General features: G+C 24.4%; 1 protein-coding gene across 1 annotated transcript in view; it reads left to right on the plus strand.

Annotated features, from left to right (window-relative positions):
* The window catches only part of LOC145828896 (uncharacterized), a 44,008-nt gene extending 36,892 nt beyond the window's left edge, over nucleotides 1-7,116 (plus strand). Inside the window, exon 4 of the mRNA XM_082936642.1 lies at nucleotides 6,922-7,116. Within this exon, the coding sequence (XP_082792768.1) occupies nucleotides 6,922-7,116 (195 nt within the window). The remainder of the gene's footprint in view (nucleotides 1-6,921) is intronic.
* The last annotated feature ends 4,734 nt before the right edge of the window (nucleotides 7,117-11,850 follow it).

Below are 11,850 nucleotides of genomic sequence, written 5' to 3' on the forward strand. Positions count from 1 at the left end.
TATTTAAGATTTTTTTCCATGTTGTTATACTATTTAACATATTTTTTTTACCTTATACATAATTCTAAACCAAAAATAAACCCTAAAACGTTCAATTTTAAAAACTGTGGGAAATTTTAAAACCTTGAAAAAATTTGACAAAAACACTTGGCAACCCTGTCTGTGGCAAGGACACTTCTATAGTAAAACTGTGATATATACACAAAAATTTATATTGCCTTATTTAAAAATTTAAAATGTTTTTTTGTTTAAGTAAGTAATTAAGTTCTATATAATTTAGCACTAAGAAAAAACTTTTATATCTTAAAAAAGAAATTCAAAGGTAAATCAAATATTTCCTTAATAAAAAAAACTCAGATTTATATGTAGGTAAGTTAGAAAATTATTACTATTCTAATTTTTGAGAAACATTAAAAGAAAGCAAAATAGTAAAAAAAATAACTTGATTATTTTAAAGGGGCATTTTTTTTTTAATTAAAGGCAAAAATCGTCTTTATAATTTAAAAAAAAATCAAAATTAGCTTTAAAGATAAGGAAAATATTTGAATCTAAAATTTTGACATTATTTAAAAAATCAAAAAAAGATATTCTAACCAAATTAACCCTTGTGCCCTCTAATTAGTTATTGTTGAAAGAATGTGAATAGTGAATTTGTAGGGAAAAGCCAAAAACTAACTCAGTAAAACGGGCTGAATATTCTACACATGTGTCGCTGATTGGCTGATCTATTTTCATAGAGATAAAGCTATCCAACCGTAAATTTTGATGCTATTTATCATATTTTGGAGCCACAAGTTGTTATAAGTTAGCAAAAGACTTTGTTTAAAATTTAAAACTCTTTTCACAAATATTAAACCTTACTAGTTTCAGAAATTTGTATACAATTTAACTGTAATACATCTGTAGGATGAGAAAAAAATATTAAATAATAATTTAACTTAGGATTATTTATTTTTACTGGTAATATAAGGTTATGAGTGATGGGGTTCATTATTTTGGTATAAATATTCACAGTAATTACCTAGGATGAAGTTGCACCAATGTCAAGCTAAAATTATATTGAATTTAACGTCGTTCAAACCATTATTTTAAGCTAAAAATTAATGTTTTATGCTAACTTTGTTTAGCCTGAAATATACTTTGTTTTAAAAAAGATTTAAATACTTAGTGAGAATAAAATTTATTTATGACAAACTAAAGTATTCGATTGATTATGTTTTAAAATATCATAATCAATATAAAAAATTGAAAACATTTAATTGCTTATTGTTTAATAAAAGCAATTATATATTTAAGTTTTATTAATTTTTGATATATAACTCAATTTATGTACTTATAAATATAAGTTTTTAGCCAAAAATTATAGTTAAGAATACATCAAATACAATATAATTTCAGTTAGATATTGGTGCAACATCATACTAGATAATTATCAAATTCACATTGGCTTCTATGTAATAAAATATATATAGGATTGCCACACACTAATGAGCTCAGAGAAATTTCAAATAATAGAAAATCTCAGGGAAACTCACGTAAATTTTAATTTTTTTAAACTCTGGGAAACTCAAAGCAGTTTTAATATTTTTAAGAAAACCTCAGGAATTTTTTTTAAATAGTTTATTAAAAGTGTTTAAGGATTTGAAAAAAACTCTGGTAAGGTTAAGGTTACTCACAGAAGATTTTATGACTCAAAGAGTGGCAAACAAGTATATATCAGGATTTAATTTATATTATTTCTTGAAGTATTAGCTAATAATATTTACAGTTATAGTTAGTTTTAATTAATTTCAGGTTAAATGTATAAAATAAAGTTCACAGGGTAACTTAGGCCTCTGATTGTTTTTATAACTTTGTTTTGGATCTAAAATATTGTTTGAACAACAGATATCTAATTTGCCACAAGAACTTTTTTTAAGGGTATAGGGGGTTAAAATCCAATCACTTCCATGTTTTTTGTTTATTTATATAACTATGATTCTTCCATTAAATATGCATAACGAAATTACAGTTGAGGCCAGGGGGTTACATCCATCTAAGATACTCACTAAATTTCTAAAACATATATGTTTTATATTTAAAGGGTATCTTTAAGAAGTACCCATCCGTGTATGGTACGCACAAATTTTTCAAAATATTTATCTATTACATTCAAAGAGTATCTTTAAGAAGTATGCATCCGTGTAAGGTAAGAATAAACTTAGGGGCATAGGGGGGTTAAAACACTTTTTTTTTAGAAATGAATATTAGTTAAAGGTTAGTTAAAGGTCACTTATTCATTAAGAAAAAGTGTAACCCCCCTGTAAAAATAAATTTATGGGCAGAGGGGGGTTAAAACACTTTTTTCGTAATGTGATCTTGTTTTGTATAGTTTTTAATAAGCTACAAGTTGCTTTTTACAGACTTTAAAAATTCAAAACAACTTTTGAGATATAGCCGGTCAAATTCGGAGACAACAATAGGTTCCATATGGGAGGTACAACTAAAACAGCAAATAACTAGAATTCACTAAAGATATATCTCCTAGCATTTTTGAAATTACTATCACAAATTTTTAGGAAATGTTCCTTGCAAAATTTGAAAATACTGATGCAAGGAATTATCAAAATTATTAAGAATATATATATAAAAAATAAAACTTTTTTTTTTTGTTTTTTTGTTATAAAATTTTTATTTTTTTTTGCAAAAGACTTTTCTAAACATTGCAAGGAACATTTCCTAAAAATTTGAGGTAGTTATCTCAAAAAAACCTAGGAGAAGATATATTCTTAGTGATTTCTAGTTATTTGCTGTTTTAGTTGTGCCTCCCATAAAGAACCTATTGTTGCCTCCGACTTTGACCGGCTATATCTCAAAGATTGTTTTGAATTTTAAAAATATGTAAATAGCATCTTGTAGCTCAGTAAAAACTCTATAAAATAAGATCACATTCTAAAAAAAGTGTTTTAACCCCCCTATGCCATTAAACTTATCCTTATCTTACACGGATGCGTACTTCTTAAAGATACTCTTTGAATGTAATAGATAAATAATAATTGGTTTTTTATTTATTTTTTATAATTATATGTGGTTACTGACATAATTATATAAATAAATAAAAATATGGAAGTGGTTCAAAAGTTTTTGCATTGAAATTTATTCATAAATACTAATTCAATAAAAATATGATAACATAATTAATTATGTACCTATTTTGTTAACATAACAAAACAACTAAATAAATATTTAATTAATCATTATATTTAATCAAGTATAATACTTACTATTTAAAAAAATACAAAACAACAAAACAAAAAATATACGTAATACACACAACAAGTTAATACATAAAACAAACAAGATAATTGACTTACTTAAACTAAATAAAAGTAATAGTTACTTTAATTTAAACTGTTATGCCTAAGTATAAGCTTAATGTTTTGACCTACAATTAATAAAATCCTACGCCTACCCCTTACACTCATTTTATTTCTAAACTATATAGATCTCATAAAGTTTACTCCTTTATTAAACTAACTCTTAGTTATTTTTAGAGCTTTGTTTTTTCAATAATTTTAAAACTTTTTCAACTATACTTTTATGTTTATTTTCGCCAAAAAAAAACTATTTTAAGTTTATATTAAAAACTTGCTTGAATATTTTTTTTTTTACTATTTTTTGTTTATTTGTGATGAAAATCTCGAATCAAGATGTTTTGTAAGCGTTTTGTGTTATTTTTTATTTAAAATTTTGTTTTTTCTGAGTGTTTTCAATGAAAACAGCTTAAATACAAATGAAAAATATTGTTTTAAAGAACAAAGAATTAATAAAATTCAATATTAAACGGGTTATCAACCAATGAGAACTTAAAATAAAGTTTTTGATTGTACGAACCTTGACTTAATTCCTTTGGTAAACCTTTTGACCATATATTTAATATTCTATCATTTATGTATTGAAGGGTTATAAGTAGAATTCAAAATGTTTTCAAGGTGTACTCTTGTCTCTTAAAACGTGAAATTTTATTTATACTAAATTTTTCTATATTTTTCTTCTCATCAAACCATCTTTTAATAATATTTTGATACTTACATACAAAAAATTAATCTATATATGACCTTTAAACGATGTTTTATTGTTTATTTTATATACTAAATGTACTAAATACCATTGTTTTTATTGAAACTGATTAAGTTATAACGTTTTTAGGTTTTCTTATTTTTTTCTGAGTTTTAACATAAAAATTTAATCACTATTGATTATTTTATGTTTTTATACCCAAAAGTACGTTTCTTTTAATTGTTTATTTTAAAATTTACGTAAATTTGGTTTTTTATAGGTAGTTATTAAAAAACTATTGATACTTAGTGGTTTATCAAAACACAAATTAAATTATTAAAAACTAACTGTTTTATGTTATATTAATTAAATTAGTTATTTTTCAAGTTAACTTAGTACATCTAAGTTTAAAATATTAGACTTGTTTTAGATTTTTTGTTAACAATATGTTTGCTTTTATAATGTTATCGCATCATTTTGTCCCTGGTTTCGTAATAATTTAAAAAATTTAAAACTTTTTTATGCTGTTTAGCGCTACAAATTTTGAACAAATCAGCGACGCATTGGTGGAATATTCAGCAGCAGTAAAACTTGACAATACTAAATATTTATTTTAAGTGATTGCAAGAAAATTTTGTCTAAAACAAATTACATTGAATCTCATGTTTTTAGTGCAGCTACAAAATTTTTTAAAATATAGAAAGTTTAAAGCACTCAACTAAAAAAAACATTTTATCTCTTAATTTACAAAGCTCTGTTTTATACACAATTTGAAAAAAGAAATATATTCATTTTAATCTGAAAATAAGTTTAGTGCTTTAAATTCTTAGTTTTCATTTAAATAATTATGTTTTAAATTACAAATTTTAACATATTTAAAGTAAAAACTGATTTTTAAACACAAGTAAAGATTTTTAAGTCTGATCTACTTGTTTCAGCTTAAGTATACTGTAAAGCAGGGTTTCTCAAGTTTTTTTTTTGCAAATGGCCCCCTTTAAGAAAATTAAAAAAGCGTTGGCCCTTTCACTATAATTACTCAAAAACTACCACAAAAAATACCTAAGACCTTTTTTTTGCTCATCATCTGCAACTTTAGATTATCTAGTGAAAGTTTCAAATTATTACTTCTTTGGTTTGGCCTTTGTATCTCTTCTGCTGCTCATGGCCCCTAGAGTATCTGTTTGGCCCACTTCCGGAAACCCTGCTGTAAACAGAAAATTAATTATATATTAAATTTTCACTTACCTGTTTTAGAATTTTTATTTATCACATTTTGGTTTCCTACAATAGTTGTACAATTTACATTTATAAGTTGTAATAAAAAGAAATGTTACAATTTCTGCATCCTGAAAAAACCTGGAAGACCTAAAATTTTTGGATAAAAAAAAGCAGGAATTTAAAGAAAACCAATAAAAAAAACCTTGAGTTGTATTTTTAAACTGTTTCTTACATGTTTCTATATATTTTTACATCTTAGGCAGTAAAGTTTTGATTTGACCTGAAAATTCTTATATTTATAATAATTTTTTTGTCATTATTTATTGTATTTAACACATTTTAAACAGCTTAACACAATCTTTTCAACGTTTTTATACTATTTAACAAAGTTTTTAACCTTAATTCTAATATCATACTAAATATAGACCTAAAAAATGTTCTTTTACAAAATGGAATAAATTTAGAACACCTGGAAGAAAATTCTGGAAAACCTTTAGCAATCCTGATTGAAGTTGTGTTTTAGCATTACAATTTTAGGATGGTGTAATTTTTTATTCTATATACAAGTTTTGTTTGGTTGGTTTAAGGTTGTTGTAAATGACTACATTATAGTTAATTACATTTAACTCAAGGTAAGAAGAATGTTATTTGTATCATAGTTTTATTTTCACAATGTTAACCTCATAGATCTAGTTTACTTAAAGGTCAGTCAGATTTGCATATTTGCTGCGTCAGAAAAAAAAACAGTTTTTATGAAGTTTGAAATTCAAATGATAAAACTTGAGGGTATAAACTAAAAATTATAAAAAAAACTTTAATGACCCAGCAAACATTCTAATAAGAATGAACTTTAAATATTTTTTCCGTCTCACAGCAATAATTTATTAAGAGTATAAGTTACAATACTATCTTTAAACTTGTTAAAACTAAAGTAAATTGGTTTTAAACATTTTAAATATGAAACACATCTATAAATTTAAAATTCTAGATATCTAAAGACAGTTAACTATTTATGAATAACTAATAATTTTATTCTAGTTTTATATACGTTTAAAACTAATGTTTTCTAGTAAAGCTAGTTATAAGTGTTATCCAATTTTAGACTTCAATAGATTATTATAAACTTTTGTGAAGTATATTTACTAGTTAAAATTTTCATAGCAAATAAATTTACAAAATAATAAGTAACGACAAAAATAGTAGTAAATAAAATAACTAAAATTGGTTAGTGAAGCTTAACTTTATTTAACTCAAAACGAAAAGTAACTAATAAAATAAAGATTGTCATTGATTAGAGTTTACTTAAGTAAACCACGTAAAGTTTTTTTTATAATAAAAAAGCAATTGTAGCAATTTTTAATATCACTAGATGTTTGTTTAAAAAATTATAAGTTTTTTTGTTAATTAGTTTTTTATTATTTATACCTAAAAATTAATTGTTTTGTTTTTGAAATTTACAATTTTTTTAGATAACTTTACTTAAAAAAATAACAAGTTTATAGGAGTATTGTAAACACATTTTTTTATAAAATGTTTAATCGCTTACCAATCAGGCTTCTGCCTAACTTGAGAAAACTCGCAAATATCAAACTCAAAAGAACCGCTGTCCTAACAAAAAAATTTAAATTTTTTTCTTCTTCTGCAATACTGCTTACAACCATACAGCCTTTGAGTGAAATAGAAAATATAACTGATGGCTTGGATTACAAAAATGATTGTTTAGATAATAAAGCAGAGATTGAAAAAGTTGGTAAAAAGATTGATTGGTTGTTTGCAAAGCAGTTTTTAGAAATAAAACTGAATGAAGACAAGAACTACGTCAATCATTCAGGCAAGTGTCAGCTACTGTTGAGCTTGTAATTTTTAGTTGTGCTTAATCATGAGATGTTTTTGTCAAACAAGCGTTTGCAGGAGCTAAAAGGTGAGTTAAAAGATTATTTTCTTCACAGTTCTTTTATTAAAGAGCAATTGAGACAATTGAACAGTGAGATGGGAGTAAATTTCACGTTAGAAGAGCATTTGGAACAACTCAAAAAGGAAATTAAAGAACTTTCTTGGTCTTCTTTATTGATACACTTGACCGCGATAGGTTTGATGAAAAAGCTAGAATTTGATGAATCTCCTGAAGTTGACAAAACTCTGCAGAGATTATGCAACGAGGTGATAGGTGAAAAACACTCTTTCAAGAAAGAATTTGATACGAAAAAAATTGATGAGTTTCTTTCAAAATTAGGAATTTTCTTCATAATTTTGTCAGCCTTAACGTTAGGTTGTGCTTTTATTAAATAAATACATCTTAAAAGTTAGTGTTTTAAATATATACTATTCATGTGGAAGAATAAAATATCAATAATTCCAATTTGCCTATTTATATATAACTTCAATAATATATTGTAATTATCGCAATTTATTATTTAATTTCACAAATACCTTTATTAAAATATAATATGTAGTAATCAGGGTTGCCACTTTACCTAGAAACCTGGAAAAACCTGGAATTCGACAATTTAGTTACAAAAAACCCGAAAAACTAGGATTTTGAGAAATTTTGAAAAAATCTTGAATTTTGATCAAAAAACCTGGAAAAACCTGGAATTTTTAAAAATTTTAATATTTTCAGTAGTAAAATTTTGATTTGACACAAAAAATTTATCATATAAACAAGATTTTTTTATCATCATTAAATTTAAAAAAAGAAACATATTTAAAGTAACTTAACAGTATTTTTCAGTGTTTTTAAACTATTTAGCACAGTTTCTTATATAGAAATTAACTTAAAACTAAAGATAGACCCAAAAATGTGTACTTTTAAAAACCTGGAAGAAATTTGGAAAACCTGGAAATTTAAAAAAAAAAAACAAGTGGCAACCCTGAGTAACGCTTTAGTATAAGTTTAAATAGTATGAGTAAACTATTGAAAAAACTTTAGCGCTCATAAATATGAAAATTCAAAGAAGTTGGTGTTTAATGTTATTATTAAATGTTATGTGTTTCTTGTATAAACTAAAAAGTAATCAGAAATGCCACAAACAATTGCTGTCTCAGAACTGATTTACGTAAATATTATTTAAATAATTTAGTATTACTAGAGTTTTTAGTTACTTAAGTTTTTTTCTACTTATACAAAAATAAATTTCAAAGATCTCTACACATAAATCGTAAAAGTACAAGTTAACATATTTAATAATAAGGTATAACTTTTTATTTAATGTATATAATTAATGCTGAGGAAAAATAATTAAAAAATTCTAAATCTACTTAAAATTTTTAAAAAATAATAATCAACTTCAGCTGATTCATACTTAATTATAGTTAATAAGTGTCAATCTTAAACATCTGTGATTACTTGTCAAGAAGATATAAACAAAATATTAATAAATCACTAAACAATATATTTCACCACAAATCTTATACAGACTAGAATTTAACAGTATACTTGGTTAAAAAGAGTAAATAATTTTTAAAGAAAGATATGTTTATCTATAAAAGCTATTAAATTAAGTTGATGGTGTCAAAAATTAAATGTTTCGGTATTGCCATAATTTGACTATTTTAATATGTTCAAAATCGTAACTTTGCATAACACTTTAACGAGGTCTAAAATTAAAAGAAATAAAGAAATAAAATGTTAAATGATACTCATTTTATACAATAGATGTTTTAGCAAAAATATAAAGGTAGAATTATTATTTAAAACGTTTTAGTTAAGGTCAAAGATATATAATAATCTGACTTTATTTTTGTTATAACTAATATCTATTTCGTCCATTACAACAAAGTTGGGATGTTCGTTCCAAATTTCTACCGAACGATAGAAAAAAGATTTTTGCCAACGAACATTGTTGAGTTGATATATGCATGTATATTTTCTATTATTACCTCTGAGTGAGTTATTGTTTTATAAGGTTTAAGAAAAGTTTGTGAATCAATAGCAATTTCATTGTTAGTTAGTATAAAAAAAGTAATAAGATCAAATTTAAGTCTTTTGTACTCTAAAGTTTTTATATTAAGCTTTGTTAGTCTGCTTATGTAAGACGTATATGAAATATTGCACCGATTAAAGATTAATCTTGTATATTTTTTGAATAAATTCTAGTTGGTTGAAGTTTTTTATAGAAAATGGAGAACATAAAGGTATGTTGAATTTAATCTTAGGACAGATGTAAACTAGGTACAATTTTTATTAAATTTCCAAATCCGTAGATATAAAGCATTTAAGAATTTGAAAAGATAAAATTGATCCAGTACGGTAAATGTAGTTAATGTGATGGTTCCATTTAAAATTACATGAAAAAGAATTCCAAGGTTTTTAAACACTTCAGTTTTAGGTAATATTACATTGTTTATTTTAAAGACAAACGTAGGAATAGGTGTATTTTTCTGAATATATAAAACATGACATATGCTGGGATTTATGTTCAACTTCCTTATTTTTTTAACCGATGGTAGATTTTTTCTAAAGATTTTTGTAAAACTAAGTTAGATTGGCTAAATATTTTGTGTCGTTTTTAAAAAGCTTAATGTTGCTATTAGAATAAACTTATGTAAATTATAAATAAAAGTGGGCCAATAACCCCTACTTGAGGAACTCTACTAAAATTTGGTAAGAATTCTGAGAACGTGTTACCGATAACTACTCTTTGAGTTCTATCCTGAAAAAATGATTTACCCCATTTAACTAGATTCCTATTAGTTTAAATGAGAGACAGAATCAAACGCTTTCTGAATGTCTGTAGAAATTACATTGATAGATTTATTGGTAAAAAAAAGATACAAACCATGAATGAAAGGAATCCGTTTTAAAATAAAGTATACTTTTTAAATTATCTTATACCGGTTATAAACGTTTTACAACAAACATAGTTTTTAATGTTGCAAGAGTTTAAATGATGTTTTTTACAATAAAAATAAAATAAAATAAAAACAAACTAAGTAACAATATGCTTATAAGCTTAATATTTTTAATTAAGTGGAAGCTTTTTAATGCCATATTTTGACTTTAAAGAGTCTAACAACATAATGTTTTATGACATAAACTGTTTTTTAAGTTTATTTAAATACTACATTATAAAATATTGAGGTTTTTTATGAGTCAATTGGTTGCCAATTTTTTTTTTTAACTTATACTAAAATAGTTAAAAAAGGCACAAAAATATCTAGTTGGTATTTTATAAGCAGTATTCAGTTTTAACACATATATGCAACATGCATGCATTTTATATTACAGTTAGTTTTTAAAAACTTGAACACAATTTTGTTAAAATTTATAAAATTATATTCAACATCTTTTATAATTGTTTTGAGTATTAGTTTTTAATTTAAATTTTAGATTTTCTTTTGTAATTTAGTAATAAGAACTAATGTGACTAGTAAAAGTACATAAAGTTTAATGTGTAAAATATTGTATAATCAAGCTCTTCTTATAAGTTGGATGTTTTATAACTTATCAATTTGTTTAAATGTTAATAGTTAGTAATTGTTTTAGAAATATAAAAGTACTTATTTTAATATGCATTTTGTAAATATCATAATTTTATATTTTAAAGTCAAACATTTTTACTCGGTTTGAATGTTTCTCAATTTAAAATCCTAAGTACAGAAAGGTACATATTTTGATTTTAATTATAAAACTAAGTAAAATATTGTTTTATGTTACAATACTTGATCAAAAAAGATTGATTTACTCATGAATTTATGTTGAATAATTTTTATTAGTTCATAAAAAAATTGTTTTTTTGCGCTAAAATTTAAAAAAATAAAGCGTGTTGAGTTTTTAATAAAAAGTCTAAATTCAAAATACGTCTATGAATTTAGATTGATGAAAATGGTATATTTTACAACCAATTAATAAATGTTTACGTATAATTTTGACAATCAGAAATAATTAATTATAGAAACAGATTAAATAAAATGTAAAATCGCCTTCCAATTAGATTGGTATCTAACTTAAGAAAAAATACATATTACAAACTGAACAATAGTGCAGCTGGTACAAAAAAGCTAAAAGTGATTTGTTCTTCACCTGCGTTGATCGCAATGATGAAGCCTCTGAGCAAAACTAAAAACTTAATAAACGATGAAGAAATTGACGGAAACGTAGCTGAAAGAAAGTGGGTATATTAAAAGCAATTTGTGGAGTTAAAACTCAACGACGACCTTAATCATTGCAATCAAAAAGATAAATCTCACTTTCTGCTAGCTTTGTTTTTTATAACAATGTTAAGTCATAAAGAGTTATCATCTGATGAGCGGCTACAGCAGCTAAAAAGGGAAATTGGAGAGCTTTTTGTTAACAGTTCGTTTATAGACGAACAACTTAGTGAATTGAATAGTGAGTTGGGAGTAACTTACACTTTAGATGAGCATCTGGAACAACTAAAAAGTGAAATGGAAAAGTCTTACAACTTGTCTTTGTTCATAGCTTGCACTGCGTTTGGTCTGGTGAAAAAACTGCTGCTTGATACTTCCTCTGAATTAGAAAAATCTCTTCTCAAATTGTATGTTGATGTTTGCTAAAAACAAAACACTTCTGTCGAGATAACAATTAATTTGTGGCCAATATTTATGATGTTTTTAACAGCAAGTATATTTAAA

The sequence above is a fragment of the Thalia democratica genome, chromosome 2 (assembly GCF_965202585.1).
Source record: "Thalia democratica chromosome 2, ktThaDemo2.hap1.1, whole genome shotgun sequence".
Lineage (NCBI taxonomy): Eukaryota > Metazoa > Chordata > Thaliacea > Salpida > Salpidae > Thalia > Thalia democratica.